This window comes from Engystomops pustulosus, chromosome 2, assembly GCF_040894005.1.
Source record: "Engystomops pustulosus chromosome 2, aEngPut4.maternal, whole genome shotgun sequence".
Taxonomy (NCBI): Eukaryota; Metazoa; Chordata; class Amphibia; order Anura; family Leptodactylidae; genus Engystomops; species Engystomops pustulosus.
The window spans coordinates 100,725,582-100,750,063 of NC_092412.1; the positions used below are offsets into that span (position 1 = coordinate 100,725,582).

The 24,482-nt window shown below is 39.6% G+C and overlaps 1 protein-coding gene across 3 annotated transcripts in view; it reads left to right on the forward strand.

The window, feature by feature from the left end:
• Window positions 1-24,482, forward strand: part of CNGA3 (cyclic nucleotide gated channel subunit alpha 3) — a 62,778-nt gene that overhangs the window by 18,709 nt on the left and 19,587 nt on the right. For all 3 annotated transcript variants that reach the window (XM_072135710.1, XM_072135712.1, XM_072135713.1), the window contains 2 exons: window positions 21,228-21,335; window positions 23,087-23,272. In XM_072135710.1, coding sequence (XP_071991811.1) covers window positions 21,228-21,335; window positions 23,087-23,272 — 294 coding nt within the window. The remainder of the gene's footprint in view (window positions 1-21,227; window positions 21,336-23,086; window positions 23,273-24,482) is intronic.

Below are 24,482 nucleotides of genomic sequence, written 5' to 3' on the forward strand. Positions count from 1 at the left end.
GGGGGAGTGCTGTTACCAGATAAATGGTATAAGTGGGAGAGATGTTACCAGATACATGGTATAAGTGGGAGAGATGTTACCAAATAAATGGTATAAGTGGGAGAGATGTTACCAGATAAATGGTATAAGTGGGAGAGATGTTACCAGATAAATGGTATAGGGGGGAGTGCTGTTACCAGATAAATGGTATAAGTGGGAGAGATGTTACCAAATAAATAGTATAAGTGGGAGTGCTGTTACCAGATACATGGTATAGGGGGGAGTGCTGTTACCAGATAAATGGTATAAGTGGGAGAGATGTTACCAAATAAATAGTACAAGAGGGAGAGATGTTACCAGATAAATGGTATAAGTGGGAGAGATGTTACCAGATAAATAGTATAGGTGGGAGTGCTGTTACCAGATACATTATATAAGTGGGAGAGATGTTACCAGATAAATGGTATAAGTGGGAGAGATGTTACCAGATAAATGGTATAAGTGGGAGTGCTGTTACCAGATAAATGGTATAGGGGGGAGTGCTGTTACCAGATAAATGGTATAAGTGGGAGAGATGTTACCAGATACATGGTATAAGTGGGAGAGATGTTACCAAATAAATAGTATTAGAGGGAGAGATGTTACCAGATAAATGGTATAAGTGGGAGAGATGTTACCAAATAAATAGTATAAGTGGGAGTGCTGTTACCAGATACATGGTATAGGGGGGAGTGCTGTTACCAGATAAATGGTATAAGTGGGAGAGATGTTACCAAATAAATAGTATACGAGGGAGAGATGTTACCAGATAAATGGTATAAGTGGGAGAGATGTTACCAGATAAATGGTATAGGGGGGAGTGCTGTTACCAGATAAATGGTATAAGTGGGAGAGATGTTACCAAATAAATAGTATAAGAGGGAGAGATGTTACCAGATAAATGGTATAGGGGGAGTGCTGTTACCAGATACATGGTATAGGTGGGAGTGCTGTTACCAGATAAATGGTATAGGGGGGAGTGCTGTTACCAGATAAATATAATAAGTGGGAGTGCTGTTACCAGATACGTGGTATAAGTGGGAGAGATGTTACCAGATAAATGGTATCGGGAGGAGTGCTGTTACCAGATACATGGTATAAGTGGGAGAGATGTTACCAAATAAATAGTATAAGAGGGAGAGATGTTACCAGATAAATGGTATAGGGGGAGTGCTGTTACCAGATACATGGTATAGGTGGGAGAGATGTTACCAGATAAATAGTATAGGTGGGAGTGCTGTTACCAGATACATTATATAAGTGGGAGAGATGTTACCAGATAAATGGTATAAGTGGGAGAGATGTTACCAGATAAATGGTATAAGTGGGAGTGCTGTTACCAGATAAATGGTATAGGGGGGAGTGCTGTTACCAGATAAATGGTATAACTGGGAGAGATGTTACCAGATACATGGTATAAGTGGGAGAGATGTTACCAAATAAATAGTATAAGAGGGAGAGATGTTACCAGATAAATGGTATAAGTGGGAGAGATGTTACCAGATAAATGGTATAGGGGGGAGTGCTGTTACCAGATAAATGGTATAAGTGGGAGAGATGTTACCAAATAAATAGTATAAGTGGGAGTGCTGTTACCAGATACATGGTATAGGGGGGAGTGCTGTTACCAGATAAATGGTATAAGTGGGAGAGATGTTACCAAATAAATAGTACAAGAGTGAGAGATGTTACCAGATAAATGGTATAAGTGGGAGAGATGTTACCAGATAAATAGTATAGGTGGGAGTGCTGTTACCAGATACATTATATAAGTGGGAGAGATGTTACCAGATAAATGGTATAAGTGGGAGAGATGTTACCAGATAAATGGTATAAGTGGGAGTGCTGTTACCAGATAAATGGTATAGGGGGGAGTGCTGTTACCAGATAAATGGTATAAGTGGGAGAGATGTTACCAGATACATGGTATAAGTGGGAGAGATGTTACCAAATAAATAGTATTAGAGGGAGAGATGTTACCAGATAAATGGTATAAGTGGGAGAGATGTTACCAAATAAATAGTATAAGTGGGAGTGCTGTTACCAGATACATGGTATAGGGGGGAGTGCTGTTACCAGATAAATGGTATAAGTGGGAGAGATGTTACCAAATAAATAGTATAAGTGGGAGAGATGTTACCAAATAAATAGTATAAGTGGAAGTGATGTTACCAGATACATGGTATAGGTGGGAGAGATGTTACCAGATAAATAGTATAGGTGGGAGTGCTGTTACCAGATACATTATATAAGTGGGAGAGATGTTACCAGATAAATGGTATAAGTGGGAGAGATGTTACCAGATAAATGGTATAAGTGGGAGTGCTGTTACCAGATAAATGGTATAGGGGGGAGTGCTGTTACCAGATAAATGGTATAAGTGGGAGAGATGTTACCAGATACATGGTATAAGTGGGAGAGATGTTACCAAATAAATAGTATAAGAGGGAGAGATGTTACCAGATAAATGGTATAAGTGGGAGAGATGTTACCAGATAAATGGTATAGGGGGGAGTGCTGTTACCAGATAAATGGTATAAGTGGGAGAGATGTTACCAAATAAATAGTATAAGTGGGAGTGCTGTTACCAGATACATGGTATAGGGGGGAGTGCTGTTACCAGATAAATGGTATAAGTGGGAGAGATGTTACCAAATAAATAGTACAAGAGTGAGAGATGTTACCAGATAAATGGTATAAGTGGGAGAGATGTTACCAGATAAATAGTATAGGTGGGAGTGCTGTTACCAGATACATTATATAAGTGGGAGAGATGTTACCAGATAAATGGTATAAGTGGGAGAGATGTTACCAGATAAATGGTATAAGTGGAAGTGCTGTTACCAGATAAATGGTATAGGGGGGAGTGCTGTTACCAGATAAATGGTATAAGTGGGAGAGATGTTACCAGATAAATGGTATAAGTGGGAGAGATGTTACCAGATAAATGGTATAAGTGGGAGAGATGTTACCAAATAAATAGTATAAGTGGGAGAGATGTTACCAGATAAATGGTATAGGGGGGAGTGCTGTTACCAGATAAATGGTATAGGGGGGAGTGCTGTTACCAGATAAATGGTATAGGGGGGAGTGCTGTTACCAGATAAATGGTATAAGTGGGAGAGATGTTACCAAATAAATAGTATTAGAGGGAGAGATGTTACCAGATAAATGGTATAAGTGGGAGAGATGTTACCAAATAAATAGTATAAGTGGGAGTGCTGTTACCAGATAAATGGTATAGGGGGGAGTGCTGTTACCAGATAAATGGTATAAGTGGGAGAGATGTTACCAAATAAATAGTATAAGAGGGAGAGATGTTACCAGATAAATGGTATAAGTGGGAGAGATGTTACCAGATAAATGGTATAGGGGGGAGTGCTGTTACCAGATAAATGGTATAAGTGGGAGAGATGTTACCAAATAAATAGTATAAGAGGGAGAGATGTTACCAGATAAATGGTATAAGTGGGAGAGATGTTACCAGATAAATGGTATAAGTGGGAGAGATGTTACCAGATAAATGGTATAAGTGGGAGAGATGTTACCAGATAAATAGTATAAGTGGGAGTGCTGTTACAAGATAAATGGTATAGGGGGGAGTGCTGTTACCAGATAAATAGTATAAGTGGGAGAGATGTTACCAGATAAATAGTATAAGAGGGAGAGATGTTACCAGATAAATGGTATAAGTGGGAGAGATGTTACCAGATAAATGTTATAAGTGGGAGAGATGTTACCAGATAAATAGTATAAGTGGGAGTGCTGTTACCAGATACATGGTATAAATTGCTGTGCTGGCACTTTGCAATAAATAAGTGGCTTTTGGATGAAGTTTGGGCACTCAGGCTCTAAAAGGTTAGCCATCACAGGAATAGGGGGAGTGCTGTTACCAGATAAATAGTATAAGTGGGAGAGATGTTACCAGATAAATGGTATAGGGGGGAGTGCTGTTACCAAATAAATGGTATAAGTGGGAGAGATGTTACCAGATAAATAGTATAGGGGGGAGTGCTGTTACCAGATAAATGGTATAGGGGGGAGTGCTGTTACCAGATACATGGTATAAGTGGGAGAGATGTTACCAGGTAAATGGTATAAGTGGAAGTGATGTTACCAGATACATGGTATAGGTGGGAGAGATGTTACCAGATAAATAGTATAGGTGGGAGTGCTGTTACCAGATACATTATATAAGTGGGTGAGATGTTACCAGATAAATGGTATAAGTGGGAGAGATGTTACCAGATAAATGGTATAAGTGGGAGAGATGTTACCAAATAAATAGTATAAGTGGGAGAGATGTTACCAGATAAATGGTATAGGGGGGAGTGCTGTTACCAGATAAATGGTATAGGGGGGAGTGCTGTTACCAGATAAATGGTATAGGGGGGAGTGCTGTTACCAGATAAATGGTATAAGTGGGAGAGATGTTACCAGATAAATGGTATAAGTGGGAGAGATGTTACCAGATAAATAGTATAAGTGGGAATGCTGTTACCAGATACATGGTATAGGGGGGAGTGCTGTTACCAGATAAATGGTATAAGAGGGAGAGATGTTACCAAATAAATAGTATAAGTGGGAGTGCTGTTACCAGATAAATGGTATAAGTGGGAGATATGTTACCAGATAAATAGTATAAGTGGGAGTGCTGTTACCAGATACATGGTATAAATTGCTGTGCTGGCACTTTGCAATAAATAAGTGGCTTTTGGATGAAGTTTGGGCACTCAGGCTCTAAAAGGTTAGCCATCACAGGAATAGGGGGAGTGCTGTTACCAGATAAATAGTATAAGTGGGAGAGATGTTACTAGATAAATGGTATAGGGGGGGAGTGCTGTTACCAGATACATGGTATAGGTGGGAGAGATGTTACCAGATAAATGGTATAAGTGGGAGTGCTGTTACCAGATAAATGGTATAGGGGGGAGTGCTGTTACCAGATACATTATATAAGTGGGAGAGATGTTACCAGATAAATGGTATAAGTGGGAGAGATGTTACCAGATAAATAGTATAAGTGGGAGAGATGTTACCAGATAAATGGTATAAGTGGGAGAGATGTTACCAGATAAATGGTATAGGGGGGAGTGCTGTTACCAGATAAATGGTATAGGGGGAGTGCTGTTACCAGATAAATGGTATAAGTGGGAGAGATGTTACCAAATAAATAGTATAAGAGGGAGAGATGTTACCAGATAAATGGTATAAGTGGGAGAGATGTTACCAGATAAATGGTATAGGGGGGAGTGCTGTTACCAGATAAATGGTATAAGTGGGAGAGATGTTACCAGATAAATGGTATAGGGGGGAGTGCTGTTACCAGATACATGGTATAGGGGGGAGTGCTGTTACCAGATAAATGGTATAAGTGGGAGAGATGTTACCAGATACATGGTATAGGGGGGAGTGCTGTTACCAGATAAATGGTATAAGAGGGAGAGATGTTACCAAATAAATAGTATACGTGGGAGTGCTGTTACCAGATAAATGGTATAAGTGGGAGAGATGTTACCAGATAAATGGTATAGGGGGAGTGCTGTTACCAGATAAATGGTATAAGTGGGAGTGCTGTTACCAGATAAATGGTATAGGGGGGAGTGCTGTTACCAGATAAATGGTATAAGTGGGAGTGCTGTTACCAGATAAATGGTATAGGGGGGAGTGCTGTTACCAGATACATGGTATAAGTGGGAGAGATGTTACCAGGTAAATGGTATAAGTGGAAGTGATGTTAACAGATACATGGTATAGGTGGGAGAGATGTTACCAGATAAATAGTATAGGTGGGAGTGCTGTTACCAGATACATTATATAAGTGGGAGAGATGTTACCAGATAAATGGTATAAGTGGGAGAGATGTTACCAGATAAATAGTATAAGTGGGAGTGCTGTTACCAGATAAATGGTATAGGGGGGAGTGCTGTTACCAGATAAATGGTATAAGTGGGAGAGATGTTACCAGATAAATGGTATAAGTGGGAGAGATGTTACCAAATAAATAGTATAAGAGGGAGAGATGTTACCAGATAAATGGTATAAGTGGGAGAGATGTTACCAGATAAATGGTATAGGGGGGAGTGCTGTTACCAGATAAATGGTATAAGTGGGAGAGATGTTACCAGATAAATGGTATAAGTGGGAGAGATGTTACCAGATAAATAGTATAAGTGGGAATGCTGTTACCAGATACATGGTATAGGGGGGAGTGCTGTTACCAGATAAATGGTATAAGAGGGAGAGATGTTACCAAATAAATAGTATAAGTGGGAGTGCTGTTACCAGATAAATGGTATAAGTGGGAGAGATGTTACCAGATAAATGGTATGAGTGGGAGATATGTTACCAGATAAATAGTATAAGTGGGAGTGCTGTTACCAGATACATGGTATAAATTGCTGTGCTGGCACTTTGCAATAAATAAGTGGCTTTTGGATGAAGTTTGGGCACTCAGGCTCTAAAAGGTTAGCCATCACAGGAATAGGGGGAGTGCTGTTACCAGATAAATAGTATAAGTGGGAGAGATGTTACTAGATAAATGGTATAGGGGGGGAGTGCTGTTACCAGATACATAAAAGGTTAGCCATCACAGGAATAGGGGGAGTGCTGTTACCAGATAAATAGTATAAGTGGGAGAGATGTTACTAGATAAATGGTAGAGGGGGGGAGTGCTGTTACCAGTGGGAGAGATGTTACCAGATAAATGGTATAAGTGGGAGTGCTGTTACCAGATAAATGGTATAGGGGGGAGTGCTGTTACCAGATACATTATATAAGTGGGAGAGATGTTACCAGATAAATGGTATAAGTGGGAGAGATGTTACCAGATAAATAGTATAAGTGGGAGAGATGTTACCAGATAAATGGTATAAGTGGGAGAGATGTTACCAGATAAATGGTATAGGGGGGAGTGCTGTTACCAGATAAATGGTATAGGGGGAGTGCTGTTACCAGATAAATGGTATAAGTGGGAGAGATGTTACCAAATAAATAGTATAAGAGGGAGAGATGTTACCAGATAAATGGTATAAGTGGGAGAGATGTTACCAGATAAATGGTATAGGGGGGAGTGCTGTTACCAGATAAATGGTATAAGTGGGAGAGATGTTACCAAATAAATAGTATAAGTGGGAGTGCTGTTACCAGATAAATGGTATAAGTGGGAGAGATGTTACCAGATACATGGTATAGGGGGGAGTGCTGTTACCAGATAAATGGTATAAGAGGGAGAGATGTTACCAAATAAATAGTATAAGTGGGAGAGATGTTACCAGATAAATGGTATAAGTGGGAGAGATGTTACCAGATAAATGGTATAGGGGGAGTGCTGTTACCAGATAAATGGTATAAGTGGGAGTGCTGTTACCAGATAAATGGTATAGGGGGGGAGTGCTGTTACCAGATAAATGGTATAAGTGGGAGAGATGTTACCAGATAAATGGTATAGGGGGGAGTGCTGTTACCAGATAAATGGTATAAGTGGGAGAGATGTTACCAGATAAATAGTATAAGAGGGAGAGATGTTACCAGATAAATGGTATAAGTGGGAGAGATGTTACCAGATAAATAGTATAAGTGGGAGTGCTGTTACCAGATACATGGTATAGGGGGGAGTGCTGTTACCAGATAAATGGTATAAGAGGGAGAGATGTTACCAAATAAATAGTATAAGTGGGAGTGCTGTTACCAGATAAATGGTATAAGTGGGAGAGATGTTACCAGATAAATGTTATAAGTGGGAGAGATGTTACCAGATAAATAGTATAAGTGGGAGTGCTGTTACCAGATACATGGTATAAATTGCTGTGCTGGCACTTTGCAATAAATAAGTAGCTTTTGGATGAAGTTTGGGCACTCAGGCTCTAAAAGGTTAGCCATCACAGGAATAGGGGGAGTGCTGTTACCAGATAAATAGTATAAGTGGGAGAGATGTTACCAGATAAATGGTATAGGGGGGAGTGCTGTTACCAGATACATGGTATAGGTGGGAGAGATGTTACCAGATAAATGGTATAAAAGGGAGTGCTGTTACCAGATAAATGGTATAGGGGGGAGTGCTGTTACCAGATACATTATATAAGTGGGAGAGATGTTACCAGATAAATGGTATAAGTGGGAGAGATGTTACCAGATAAATAGTATAAGTGGGAGAGATGTTACCAGATAAATGGTATAAGTGGGAGAGATGTTACCAGATAAATGGTATAGGGGGGAGTGCTGTTACCAGATAAATGGTATAGGGGGAGTGCTGTTACCAGATAAATGGTATAAGTGGGAGAGATGTTACCAAATAAATAGTATAAGAGGGAGAGATGTTACCAGATAAATGGTATAAGTGGGAGAGATGTTACCAGATAAATGGTATAAGTGGGAGAGATGTTACCAGATAAATAGTATAAGTGGGAGTGCTGTTACCAGATACATGGTATAGGGGGGAGTGCTGTTACCAGATAAATGGTATACGTGGGAGAGATGTTACCAGATAAATAGTATAAATGGGAATGCTGTTACCAGATACATGGTATAGGGGGGAGTGCTGTTACCAGATAAATGGTATAAGAGGGAGAGATGTTACCAAATAAATAGTATAAGTGGGAGTGCTGTTACCAGATAAGTGGTATAAGTGGGAGAGATGTTACCAGATAAATGGTATAAGTGGGAGAGATGTTACCAGATAAATAGTATAAGTGGGAGAGATGTTACCAGATAAATGGTATAGGGGGGAGTGCTGTTACCAGATACATGGTATAGGTGGGAGAGATGTTACCAGATAAATGGTATAAGTGGGAGAGATGTTACCAGATAAATGGTATAGGGGGGAGTGCTGTTACCAGATAAATGGTATAAGTGGGAGAGATTTTACCAGATAAATGGTATAGGGGGGAGTGCTGTTACCAGATAAATGGTATAAGAGGGAGAGATGTTACCAAATAAATAGTATAAGTGGGAGTGCTGTTACCAGATAAATGGTATAAGTGGGAGAGATGTTACAAGATAAATGGTATAGGGGGAGTGCTGTTACCAGATAAATGGTATAAGTGGGAGAGATGTTACCAGATAAATAGTATAAGTGGGAGAGATGTTACCAGATAAATGGTATAAGTGGGAGAGATGTTACCAGATAAATGGTATAGGGGGAGTGCTGTTAGCAGATAAATGGTATAGGGGGAGTGCTGTTACCAGATAAATGGTATAAGTGGGAGAGATGTTACCAAATAAATAGTATAAGAGGGAGAGATGTTACCAGATAAATGGTATAAGTGGGAGAGATGTTACCAGATAAATGGTATAGGGGGGAGTGCTGTTACCAGATAAATGGTATAAGTGGGAGAGATGTTACCAGATAAATGGTATAGGGGGGAGTGCTGTTACCAGATAAATGGTATAGGGGGAGTGCTGTTACCAGATAAATGGTATAAGTGGGAGAGATGTTACCAAATAAATAGTATAAGAGGGAGAGATGTTACCAGATAAATGGTATAAGTGGGAGAGATGTTACCAGATAAATGGTATAAGTGGGAGAGATGTTACCAGATAAATAGTATAAGTGGGAGTGCTGTTACCAGATACATGGTATAGGGAGGAGTGCTGTTACCAGATAAATGGTATAAGTGGGAGAGATGTTACCAGATAAATAGTATAAATGGGAATGCTGTTACCAGATACATGGTATAGGGGGGAGTGCTGTTACCAGATAAATGGTATAAGAGGGAGAGATGTTACCAAATAAATAGTATAAGTGGGAGTGCTGTTACCAGATAAGTGGTATAAGTGGGAGAGATGTTACCAGATAAATGGTATAAGTGGGAGAGATGTTACCAGATAAATAGTATAAGTGGGAGAGCTGTTACCAGATACATGGTATAAATTGCTGTGCTGGCACTTTGCAATAAATAAGTGGCTTTTGGATGAAGTTTGGGCACTCAGGCTCTAAAAGGTTAGCCATCACAGGAATAGGGGGAGTGCTGTTACCAGATAAATAGTATAAGTGGGAGAGATGTTACCAGATAAATGGTATAGGGGGGAGTGCTGTTACCAGATACATGGTATAGGTGGGAGAGATGTTACCAGATAAATGGTATAAGTGGGAGTGCTGTTACCAGATAAATGGTATAGGGGGGAGTGCTGTTACCAGATACATTATATAAGTGGGAGAGATGTTACCAGATAAATAGTATAAGTGGGAGAGATGTTACCAGATAAATGGTATAAGTGGGAGAGATGTTACCAGATAAATGGTATAGGGGGGAGTGCTGTTACCAGATAAATGGTATAGGGGGAGTGCTGTTACCAGATAAATGGTATAAGTGGGAGAGATGTTACCAAATAAATAGTATAAGAGGGAGAGATGTTACCAGATAAATGGTATAAGTGGGAGAGATGTTACCAGATAAATGGTATAGGGGGGAGTGCTGTTACCAGATAAATGGTATAAGTGGGAGAGATGTTACCAGATAAATGGTATAGGGGGGAGTGCTGTTACCAGATAAATGGTATAAGAGGGAGAGATGTTACCAAATAAATAGTATAAGTGGGAGTGCTGTTACCAGATAAATGGTATAAGTGGGAGAGATGTTACCAGATAAATGGTATAGGGGGGAGTGCTGTTACCAGATAAATGGTATAAGTGGGAGAGATGTTACCAGATAAATGCTATAGGGGGGAGTGCTGTTACCAGATAAATGGTATAAGTGGGAGAGATGTTACCAGATAAATGGTATAGGGGGAGTGCTGTTACCAGATAAATGGTATAAGTGGGAGAGATGTTACCAGATAAATAGTATAAGTGGGAGAGATGTTACCAGATAAATGGTATAAGTGGGAGAGATGTTACCAGATAAATGGTATAGGGGGAGTGCTGTTACCAGATAAATGGTATAGGAGGAGTGCTGTTACCAGATAAATGGTATAAGTGGGAGAGATGTTACCAAATAAATAGTATAAGAGGGAGAGATGTTACCAGATAAATGGTATAAGTGGGAGAGATGTTACCAGATAAATGGTATAGGGGGGAGTGCTGTTACCAGATAAATGGGATAAGTGGGAGAGATGTTACCAGATAAATGGTATAGGGGGGAGTGCTGTTACCAGATAAATGGTATAAGTGGGAGAGATGTTACCAGATACATGGTATAGGGGGGAGTGCTGTTACCAGATAAATGGTATAAGAGGGAGAGATGTTACCAAATAAATAGTATAAGTGGGAGTGCTGTTACCAGATAAATGGTATAAGTGGGAGAGATGTTACCAGATAAATGGTATAGGGGGGAGTGCTGTTACCAGATAAATGGTATAAGTGGGAGTGCTGTTACCAGATAAATGGTATAGGGGGGAGTGCTGTTACCAGATAAATGGTATAAGTGGGAGTGCTGTTACCAGATAAATGGTATAAGTGGGAGAGATTTTACCAGATAAATGGTATAGGGGGGAGTGCTGTTACCAGATAAATGGTATAAGTGGGAGAGATGTTACCAGATAAATAGTATAAGAGGGAGAGATGTTACCAGATAAATGGTATAAGTGGGAGAGATGTTACCAGATAAATAGTATAAGTGGGAATGCTGTTACCAGATACATGGTATAGGGGGGAGTGCTGTTACCAGATAAATGGTATAAGAGGGAGAGATGTTACCAAATAAATAGTATAAGTGGGAGTGCTGTTACCAGATAAATGGTATAAGTGGGAGAGATGTTACCAGATAAATGTTATAAGTGGGAGAGATGTTACCAGATAAATAGTATAAGTGGGAGTGCTGTTACCAGATACATGGTATAAATTGCTGTGCTGGCACTTTGCAATAAATAAGTGGCTTTTGGATGAAGTTTGGGCACTCAGGCTCTAAAAGGTTAGCCATCACAGGAATAGGGGGAGTGCTGTTACCAGATAAATAGTATAAGTGGGAGAGATGTTACCAGATAAATGGTATAGGGGGGAGTGCTGTTACCAGATACATGGTATAGGTGGGAGAGATGTTACCAGATAAATGGTATAAGTGGGAGTGCTGTTACCAGATAAATGGTATAGGGGGGAGTGCTGTTACCAGATACATTATATAAGTGGGAGAGATGTTACCAGATAAATGGTATAAGTGGGAGAGATGTTACCAGATAAATAGTATAAGTGGGAGAGATGTTACCAGATAAATGGTATAAGTGGGAGAGATGTTACCAGATAAATGGTATAGGGGGGAGTGCTGTTACCAGATAAATGGTATAGGGGGAGTGCTGTTACCAGATAAATGGTATAAGTGGGAGAGATGTTACCAAATAAATAGTATAAGAGGGAGAGATGTTACCAGATAAATGGTATAAGTGGGAATGCTGTTACCAGATACATGGTATAGGGGGGAGTGCTGTTACCAGATAAATGGTATAAGAGGGAGAGATGTTACCAAATAAATAGTATAAGTAGGAGTGCTGTTACCAGATAAATGGTATAAGTGGGAGAGATGTTACCAGATAAATGGTATAAGTGGGAGAGATGTTACCAGATAAATAGTATAAGTGGGAGTGCTGTTACCAGATACATGGTATAAATTGCTGTGCTGGCACTTTGCAATAAATAAGTGGCTTTTGGATGAAGTTTGGGCACTCAGGCTCTAAAAGGTTAGCCATCACAGGAATAGGGGGAGTGCTGTTACCAGATAAATAGTATAAGTGGGAGAGATGTTACCAGATAAATGGTATAGGGGGGAGTGCTGTTACCAGATACATGGTATAGGTGGGAGAGATGTTACCAGATAAATGGTATAAGAGGGAGTGCTGTTACCAGATAAATGGTATAGGGGGGAGTGCTGTTACCAGATACATTATATAAGTGGGAGAGATGTTACCAGATAAATGGTATAAGTGGGAGAGATGTTACCAGATAAATAGTATAAGTGGGAGAGATGTTACCAGATAAATGGTATAAGTGGGAGAGATGTTACCAGATAAATGGTATAGGGGGGAGTGCTGTTACCAGATAAATGGTATAGGGGGAGTGCTGTTACCAGATAAATGGTATAAGTGGGAGAGATGTTACCAAATAAATAGTATAAGAGGGAGAGATGTTACCAGATAAATGGTATAAGTGGGAGAGATGTTACCAGATAAATGGTATAGGGGGGAGTGCTGTTACCAGATAAATGGTATAAGAGGGAGAGATGTTACCAAATAAATAGTATAATTGGGAGTGCTGTTACCAGATAAATGGTATAAGTGGGAGAGATGTTACCAGATAAATGGTATAGGGGGAGTGCTGTTACCAGATAAATGGAATAAGTGGGAGTGCTGTTACCAGATAAATGGTATAGGGGGGAGTGCTGTTACCAGATAAAAGGTATAAGTGGGAGTGCTGTTACAAGATAAATGGTATAAGTGGGAGAGATGTTACCAGATAAATGGTATAGGGGGGAGTGCTGTTACCAGATAAATGGTATAAGTGGGAGAGATGTTACCAGATAAATAGTATAAGAGGGAGAGATGTTACCAGATAAATGGTATAAGTGGGAGAGATGTTACCATATAAATAGTATAAGTGGGAATGCTGTTACCAGATACATGGTATAGGGGGGAGTGCTGTTACCAGATAAATGGTATAAGAGGGAGAGATGTTACCAAATAAATAGTATAAGTGGGAGTGCTGTTACCAGATAAATGGTATAAGTGGGAGAGATGTTACCAGATAAATGTTATAAGTGGGAGAGATGTTACCAGATAAATAGTATAAGTGGGAGTGCTGTTACCAGATACATGGTATAAATTGCTGTGCTGGCACTTTGCAATAAATAAGTAGCTTTTGGATGAAGTTTGGGCACTCAGGCTCTAAAAGGTTAGCCATCACAGGAATAGGGGGAGTGCTGTTACCAGATAAATAGTATAAGTGGGAGAGATGTTACCAGATAAATGGTATAGGGGGGAGTGCTGTTACCAGATACATGGTATAGGTGGGAGAGATGTTACCAGATAAATGGTATAAGTGGGAGTGCTGTTACCAGATAAATGGTATAGGGGGGAGTGCTGTTACCAGATACATTATATAAGTGGGAGAGATGTTACCAGATAAATGGTATAAGTGGGAGAGATGTTACCAGATAAATAGTATAAGTGGGAGAGATGTTACCAGATAAATGGTATAAGTGGGAGAGATGTTACCAGATAAATGGTATAGGGGGGAGTGCTGTTACCAGATAAATGGTATAGGGGGAGTGCTGTTACCAGATAAATGGTATAAGTGGGAGAGATGTTACCAAATAAATAGTATAAGAGGGAGAGATGTTACCAGATAAATGGTATAAGTGGGAGAGATGTTACCAAATAAATGGTATAGGGGGGAGTGCTGTTACCAGATAAATGGTATAAGTGGGAGAGATGTTACCAAATAAATAGTATAAGAGGGAGAGATGTTACCAGATAAATGGTATAAGTGGGAGAGATGTTACCAGATACATGGTATAGGGGGGAGTGCTGTTACCAGATAAATGGTATAAGTGGGAGAGATGTTACCAGATAAATGGTATAGGGGGGAGTGCTGTTACCAGATAAATGGTATAAGAGGGAGAGATGTTACCAAATAAATAGTATAAGTGGGAGTGCTGTTACCAGATAAATGGTATAAGTGGGAGAGATGTTACCAGATAAATGGTATAGGGGGAGTGCTGTTACCAGATAAATGGTATAAGTGGGAGAGATGTTACCAGATAAATAGTATAAGTGGGAGAGATGTTACCAGATAAATGGTATAAGTGGGAGAGATGTTACCAGATAAATGGTATAGGGGGGAGTGCTGTTACCAGATAAATGGTATAGGGGGAGTGCTGTTACCAGATAAATGCTATAAGTTGGAGAGATGTTACCAAATAAATAGTATAAGAGGGAGAGATGTTACCAGATAAATGGTATAAGTGGGAGAGATGTTACCAGATAAATGGTATAGGGGGGAGTGCTGTTACCAGATAAATGGTATAAGTGGGAGAGATGTTACCAGATAAATGGTATAGGGGGGAGTGCTGTTACCAGATAAATGGTATAAGTGGGAGAGATGTTACCAGATACATGGTATAGGGGGGAGTGCTGTTACCAGATAAATGGTATAAGAGGGAGAGATGTTACCAAATAAATAGTATAAGTGGGAGTGCTGTTACCAGATAAATGGTATAAGTGGGAGAGATGTTACCAGATAAATGGTATAGGGGGAGTGCTGTTACCAGATAAATGGTATAAGTGGGAGTGCTGTTACCAGATAAATGGTATAGGGGGGAGTGCTGTTACCAGATAAATGGTATAAGTGGGAGTGCTGTTACCAGATAAATGGTATAAGTGGGAGAGATGTTACCAGATAAATGGTATAGGGGGGAGTGCTGTTACCAGATAAATGGTATAAGTGGGAGAGATGTTACCAGATAAATAGTATAAGAGGGAGAGATGTTACCAGATAAATGGTATAAGTGGGAGAGATGTTACCAGATAAATAGTATAAGTGGGAATGCTGTTACCAGATACATGGTATAGGGGGGAGTGCTGTTACCAGATAAATGGTATAAGAGGGAGAGATGTTACCAAATAAATGGTATAAGTGGGAGTGCTGTTACCAGATAAATGGTATAAGTGGGAGAGATGTTACCAGATAAATGGTATAAGTGGGAGAGATGTTACCAGATAAATGGTATAAGTGGGAGAGATGTTACCAGATAAATAGTATAAGTGGGAGTGCTGTTACCAGATACATGGTATAAATTGCTGTGCTGGCACTTTGCAATAAATAAGTAGCTTTTGGATGAAGTTTGGGCACTCAGGCTCTAAAAGGTTAGCCATCACAGGAATAGGGGGAGTGCTGTTACCAGATAAATAGTATAAGTGGGAGAGATGTTACCAGATAAATGGTATAGGGGGGAGTGCTGTTACCAGATACATGGTATAGGTGGGAGAGATGTTACCAGATAAATGGTATAAGTGGGAGTGCTGTTACCAGATAAATGGTATAGGGGGGAGTGCTGTTACCAGATACATTATATAAGTGGGAGAGATGTTACCAGATAAATGGTATAAGTGGGAGAGATGTTACCAGATAAATAGTATAAGTGGGAGAGATGTTACCAGATAAATGGTATAAGTGGGAGAGATGTTACCAGATAAATGGTATAGGGGGGAGTGCTGTTACCAGATAAATGGTATAGGGGGAGTGCTGTTACCAGATAAATGGTATAAGTGGGAGAGATGTTACCAAATAAATAGTATAAGAGGGAGAGATGTTACCAGATAAATGGTATAAGTGGGAGAGATGTTACCAAATAAATGGTATAGGGGGGAGTGCTGTTACCAGATAAATGGTATAAGTGGGAGAGATGTTACCAAATAAATAGTATAAGAGGGAGAGATGTTACCAGATAAATGGTATAAGTGGGAGAGATGTTACCAGATACATGGTATAGGGGGGAGTGCTGTTACCAGATAAATGGTATAAGTGGGAGAGATGTTACCAGATAAATGGTATAGGGGGGAGTGCTGTTACCAGATAAATGGTATAAGAGGGAGAGATGTTACCAAATAAATAGTATAAGTGGGAGTGCTGTTACCAGATAAATGGTATAAGTGGGAGAGATGTTACCAGATAAATGGTATAGGGGGAGTGCTGTTACCAGATAAATGGTATAAGTGGGAGAGATGTTACCAGATAAATAGTATAAGTGGGAGAGATGTTACCAGATAAATGGTATAAGTGGGAGAGATGTTACCAGATAAATGGTATAGGGGGGAGTGCTGTTACCAGATAAATGGTATAGGGGGAGTGCTGTTACCAGATAAATGCTATAAGTTGGAGAGATGTTACCAAATAAATAGTATAAGAGGGAGAGATGTTACCAGATAAATGGTATAAGTGGGAGAGATGTTACCAGATAAATGGTATAGGGGGGAGTGCTGTTACCAGATAAATGGTATAAGTGGGAGAGATGTTACCAGATAAATGGTATAGGGGGGAGTGCTGTTACCAGATAAATGGTATAAGTGGGAGAGATGTTACCAGATACATGGTATAGGGGGGAGTGCTGTTACCAGATAAATGGTATAAGAGGGAGAGATGTTACCAAATAAATAGTATAAGTGGGAGTGCTGTTACCAGATAAATGGTATAAGTGGGAGAGATGTTACCAGATAAATGGTATAGGGGGAGTGCTGTTACCAGATAAATGGTATACGTGGGAGTGCTGTTACCAGATAAATGGTATAGGGGGGAGTGCTGTTACCAGATAAATGGTATAAGTGGGAGTGCTGTTACCAGATAAATGGTATAAGTGGGAGAGATGTTACCAGATAAATGGTATAGGGGGGAGTGCTGTTACCAGATAAATGGTATAAGTGGGAGAGATGTTACCAGATAAATAGTATAAGAGGGAGAGATGTTACCAGATAAATGGTATAAGTGGGAGAGATGTTACCAGATAAATAGTATAAGTGGGAATGCTGTTACCAGATACATGGTATAGGGGGGAGTGCTGTTACCAGATAAATGGTATAAGAGGGAGAGATGTTACCAAATAAATGGTATAAGTGGGAGTGCTGTTACCAGATAAATGGTATAAGTGGGAGAGATGTTACCAGATAAATGGTATAAGTGGGAGAGATGTTACCAGATAAATGGTATAAGTGGGAGAGATGTTACCAGAAAAATAGTATAAGTGGGAGTGCTGTTACCAGATACATGGTATAAATTGCTGTGCTGGCACTTTGCAATAAAAAAGTGGCTTTTGGATGAAGTTTGGGCACTCAGGCTCTAAAAGGTTAGCCATCACAGGAATAGGGGGAGTGCTGTTACCAGATAAATAGTATAAGTGGGAGAGATGTTACCAGATAAATGGTATAGGGGGGAGTGCTGTTACCAGATACATGGTATAGGTGGGAGAGATGTTACCAGATAAATGGTATAAGTGGGAGTGCTGTTACCAGATAAATGGTATAGGGGGGAGTGCTGTTACCAGATACATTATATAAGTGGGAGAGATGTTACCAGATAAATGGTATAAGTGGGAGAGATGTTACCAGATAAATAGTATAAGTGGGAGAGATGTTACCAGATAAATAGTATAAGTGGGAGAGATGTTACCAGATAAATGGTATAAGTGGGAGAGATGTTACCAGATAAATGGTATAGGGGGGAGTGCTGTTACCAGATAAATGGTATAGGTTGAGTGCTGTTACCAGATAAATGGTATAAGTGGGAGAGATGTTACCAAATAAATAGTATAAGAGGGAGAGATGTTACCAGATAAATGGTATAAGTGGGAGAGATGTTACCAGATAAATAGTATAAGTGGGAATGCTGTTACCAGATACATGGTATAGGGGGGAGTGCTGTTACCAGATAAATGGTATAAGAGGGAGAGATGTTACCAAATAAATAGTATAAGTGGGAGTGCTGTTACCAGATAAATGGTATAAGTGGGAGAGATGTTACCAGATAAATGGTATAAGTGGGAGAGATGTTACCAGATAAATAGTATAAGTGGGAGTGCTGTTACCAGATACATGGTATAAATTGCTGTGCTGGCACTTTGCAATAAATAAGTGGCTTTTGGATGAAGTTTGGGCACTCAGGCTCTAAAAGGTTAGCCATCACAGGAATAGGGGGAGTGCTGTTACCAGATAAATAGTATAAGTGGGAGAGATGTTACCAGATAAATGGTATAGGGGGGAGTGCTGTTACCAGATACATGGTATAGGTGGGAGAGATGTTACCAGATAAATGGTATAAGTGGGAGTGCTGTTACCAGATAAATGGTATAGGGGGGAGTGCTGTTACCAGATACATTATATAAGTGGGAGAGATGTTACCAGATAAATGGTATAAGTGGGAGAGATGTTACCAGATAAATAGTATAAGTGGGAGAGATGTTACCAGATAAATAGTATAAGTGGGAGAGATGTTACCAGATAAATGGTATAAGTGGGAGAGATGTTACCAGATAAATGGTATAGGGGGGAGTGCTGTTACCAGATAAATGGTATAGGTTGAGTGCTGTTACCAGATAAATGGTATAAGTGGGAGAGATGTTACCAAATAAATAGTATAAGAGGGAGAGATGTTACCAGATAAATGGTATAAGTGGGAGAGATGTTACCAGATAAATAGTATAAGTGGGAATGCTGTTACCAGATACATGGTATAGGGGGGAGTGCTGTTACCAGATAAATGGTATAAGAGGGAGAGATGTTACCAAATAAATAGTATAAGTGGGAGTGCTGTTACCAGATAAATGGTATAAGTGGGAGAGATGTTACCAGATAAATGGTATAAGTGGGAGAGATGTTACCAGATAAATAGTATAAGTGGGAGTGCTGTTACCAGATACATGGTATAAATTGCTGTGCTGGCACTTTGCAATAAATAAGTGGCTTTTGGATGAAGTTTGGGCACTCAGGCTCTAAAAGGTTAGCCATCACAGGAATAGGGGGAGTGCTGTTACCAGATAAATAGTATAAGTGGGAGAGATGTTACCAGATAAATGGTATAGGGGGGAGTGCTGTTACCAGATACATGGTATAGGTGGGAGAGATGTTACCAGATAAATGGTATAAGTGGGAGTGCTGTTACCAGATAAATGGTATAGGGGGGAGTGCTGTTACCAGATACATTATATAAGTGGGAGAGATGTTACCAGATAAATGGTATAAGTGGGAGAGATGTTACCAGATAAATAGTATAAGTGGGAGAGATGTTACCAGATAAATGGTATAAGTGGGAGAGATGTTACCAGATAAATGGTATAGGGGGGAGTGCTGTTACCAGATAAATGGTATAGGGGGAGTGCTGTTACCAGATAAATGGTATAAGTGGGAGAGATGTTACCAAATAAATAGTATAAGAGGGAGAGATGTTACCAGATAAATGGTATAAGTGGGAGAGATGTTACCAGATAAATGGTATAGGGGGGAGTGCTGTTACCAGATAAATGGTATAAGTGGGAGAGATGTTACCAGATAAATGGTATAGGGGGGAGTGCTGTTACCAGATAAATGGTATAAGTGGGAGAGATGTTACCAGATACATGGTATAGGGGGGATGTTACCAGATAAATGGTATAAGAGGGAGAGATGTTACCAAATAAATAGTATAAGTGGGAGTGCTGTTACCAGATAAATGGTATAAGTGGGAGAGATGTTACCAGATAAATGGTATAGGGGGAGTGCTGTTACCAGATAAATGGTATAAGTGGGAGTGCTGTTACCAGATAAATGGTATAGGGGGGAGTGCTGTTACCAGATAAATGGTATAAGTGGGAGAGATGTTACCAGATAAATGGTATAGGGGGGAGTGCTGTTACCAGATAAATGGTATAGGGGGGAGTGCTGTTACCAGATAAATGGTATAGGGGGGAGTGCTGTTACCAGATAAATGGTATAAGTGGGAGTGCTGTTACCAGATAAATGGTATAAGTGGGAGAGATGTTACCAGATAAATGGTATAGGGGGGAGTGCTGTTACCAGATAAATGGTATAGGGGGGAGTGCTGTTACCAGATAAATGGTATAAGTAGAAGTGATGTTACCAGATACATGGTATAGGGGGAGTGCTGTTACCAGATAAATAGTATAAGTGGGAGAGATGTTACCAGATAAATGGTATAGTGGGGAGTCCTGTTACCAAATACATTATATAAGTGGGAGAGATGTTACCAGATAAATGGTATAGGGGGGAGTGCTGTTACCAGATACATGGTATAAGTGGGAGAGATGTTACCAAATAAATAGTATAAGTGGGAGAGATGTTACCAGATACATGGTATAAGTGGAAGAGATGTTACCAGGTAAATGGTATAAGTGGAAGTGATGTTACCAGATACATGGTATAGGTGGGAGTGCTGTTACCAGATACATTATATAAGTGGGAGAGATGTTACCAGATAAATGGTATAAGTGGGAGAGATGTTACCAGATAAATAGTATAAGTGGGAGTGCTGTTACCAGATAAATGGTATAAGTGGGAGAGATGTTACCAGATAAACAGTATAAGTGGAAGTGCTGTTACCAGATAAATGGTATAAGTGGGAGTGCTGTTACCAGATAAATGGTATAGGGGGGAGTGCTGTTACCAGATAAATTGTATAAGTGGGAGTGCTGTTGCAAAATAAATGGTACAGGTTGGAGTTTTGTATTCTCATCTTTATTTTTCAATATCATTATTTTTCCCCAGTGAATATGTAACTAAGGCTTTCTTCTTTCATTCTGAAGGGCCCATTCCCTGTGTGAGGACACCTCATCAGAGGTCCATGCATTGGATCCTAGTGGCCTTACTGAGTCCCGCAGGAGCTCATTCACAGGAAGGGGAGGATTGGCCAGGTAAAACACATAGCATATAGGCATTCTTTATCTAATGTTTAGTTTAATTATTTTAATTTAGTAAAATTATGTATAATCCATGGGGCACATGTATCTTTGTTTTGGCTTTGTACTCCAGGCTTTTTTCTTTATCTGCTTTTCTGCTAGTCTGGTGTCTTTGAAGTTTTAATTCATCTGAGTTTCGGTCTTAAGTGACTTTACTTTTTTAACAACAGAAACAGCTTATCTATACCTGACGACAGCAGGCATAAATTTACAACTTTTTACAACTATTTTGAAGTTTTTTGCAAAAAGTTGCAACTTTAACATATGTCTCCAGGTGATAATTTAGAGAACACTGATTCGTAAAGCGCTACGGAATATGATGGCGCTATATAAATAAAGATTATTATTTATAACACTGCAAAAATCTAAACAATGGTGAGCTTTGAAGGGAGGTTGTCTTAGGTGCAGAAAAGTCACAAAACAGAAAATGCACTACAAGAAGTATTAAAAACACGAAGAAAAAGCCAAGCCAAAACAAAGATACATGTGCCCCCTTATGTCTATTCAATGGTTGTTAAAAAGTACTTTGTGAGCTTTCGGGTCTGTTACATGTACTTTAGGCTTTAGTGCATGGGCTGTAACAACTGAAGGAAAACAAATGACCTAAACTTTCTTTTAAACTTTTTTTTAGGATTTTTAATGTCAATTTCCCATATATAGTCAATGGGGGGTCATTTATCTTAGGAGTTTCTTTTTTAAAAAAAAGTTGCAAAAAAAACACAAACTAAGCTGCCTGATGTTCACAGTTGCAAGTGATGTTAACCATACTTAACGCTCATGGAAAAAACTAAGAACTCTCCCATTGATTTGGGAGATTGATTTTGCTCTAGATTTTCAATCAGTATACAAGATGTGAATTAGCCTTCATGGTACCATAAATGATGCCAACCGTTCTTGGACTTTATTTAGGATACCTTTCTTATGTTAATTGGGTGGTTGAAAAACAAATTTATTGAGCTTATACTCTTGTCCTCGCAGCTCATCTTGGTTTGTATAGAGAGGCTGTAGTGGTGACTGCAGGCTGTAGTCCATTATTGACCTTAGCTCAGTGATGGCTAACCTATGGCACTGGTGCCAGAGGTGGCACTCAGAGCCCTTTCTGTGGGCACTCAGGCCATCACCAGAGAGGACCCCAGGTATCTTCCTGCAGTCCCAGACAGCCCAGGACTTGCTGTGCACAGAGCTATTTTAAAGGGACAGCTCGACCTGGGACTATTTTCTGCTTTATTGGTGTCCTCAGGGTTCTGGTATCAATGAAATCTGTGACAGAGAAGGGAGTATAAATCACAAATTAAATTTGTGTTGGCACTTTGCGAAAAATAAGCGGGTCTTTGTTGTAGTTTGGGCACTCGGTCTCTAAAAGGTTTGCCATCACTGCCTTAGCTGAACACTGAGGTCATATATCAGCATAACATTCCATTTACCAAATTCTTCTTCTTGATTGCAGGGAACGTCTTGGACTTTCCCATCAAAATTATTTTAAATACAAAATATTGGGGAACAGTTATGAGCGCTTCTATGCCAGTTCTCTGTAATTTCTTGCGTACTGTAAGAAACTATGCCGGAACATTCATCGTGGCATCAGGGGTAGAGCTTTATCATACCCTGGTGCATGGAGCGCCAGCATGTGATAAATCTCCCCCATTGTTTTTAAGGTGAAGATGAAAATAAATTATATCAAAATATTCATTATGAATTTATTGCAGGCTATCAAGATTTCTTCTAACGATGCGTAACTGGGCAGTGCGACACTTGAATCGAGAAGATCAGCGCCCAGACTCTTTCCTGGAGAGATTCCGAGGTCCCGAACTGAAAGAGGTTTCTAGCAGAAACAGCTTCACACATTCTGTAATAGAAAACCAAAATCCAGACAGGCTGGAGAGGGCCAATAGGTACTGTTATACAAATGTGTACTGTGCACCTGCTGTGTTGTCAGTCAGTATTCATTTTGTGTATTATAATGCCTAATAATTACCTGTCACAAGTATGATGCCTTTATGATGCCTTTATTATGTCTATTAATTGTACAATTATAATCTGTATGGTATGGTAGTATGATTTTGATTATCATCTATTTTTTTATAATTTTTTAAAATTTTGTTCTTTGCACAGTGGTCAAAAAACCAGCATGTTACAAATGTAGGCTTTCTATTGTAGCAATTATCATCCCAACAGGGAACTTAAATAATAAGATCATTTAATGACTTTGATTTATGTATCATACAATGTCAGTTTAGCTTTCAGAAAGCCTATTAGACCCTGCTCCTTGCAAATGCTAAAGATAGACCTAGGGCCTTCTTTAGACCTCAGGTGTTTTTGCCTGAAGACACAATTTCGGGCGCAGGCAGAGGTAAGTACCACACTGAGAATGCGTTCACGTGTAGCATTTAAAATGTGTTTTCTAATGCAATTCAAAGGTTGCGGGGAGGGGCTTGACCTGTTCACAAATACATTTCAGGAATAAGTACCATGTGTTTTGTGTGTGAACAATGCAGAACACATAGTGCCATGCCCCTCCCCACAGTCGTTGAATTGCGTTTCAAAACGCAAAACAAACACTGTGTGTGAACACTGCCTTACTTCTGGAATTCAACTCATTTAAATGTCATGGGCAATATGAAGAGTTGAAAGAGATAACCTCCAGCTTAGCTCTCCTCATCTTCGGATTGCAATCCTGGGGTCATTTGAGCAAAGCCTTATAACGCCCTAATCAATTTTTGGCCTGATAATCAAGAATTGTAAAGGTAGTACAGTGGTAACAAACATAAGCCCCTACTGTAGCTGTTTCTGAAACAAAAATGTTGGCATTTTGCTGCCACTTACCTTACTTTTGACATATGTTCGCTATTTTCTTAATGTATGTGTTTTATACTGTTAATACTACATTTTTTTTTATAATTAATTACAGTCTTAAATCTACCATCAAAATCAAGCATTATAAATCTTCCATGATAGGCACTTCCTCATAGATCGAGGCACCGTGACTGTGGTAATCTTCTTATATTTGTTATGACCTGTTTTGTTCTAATATCAACTTTTAAATTCATGCTAATTAGTCAGAGAGCCCCTCCATGCTGTAGCTTCACAGGCTGTTACAGTGAG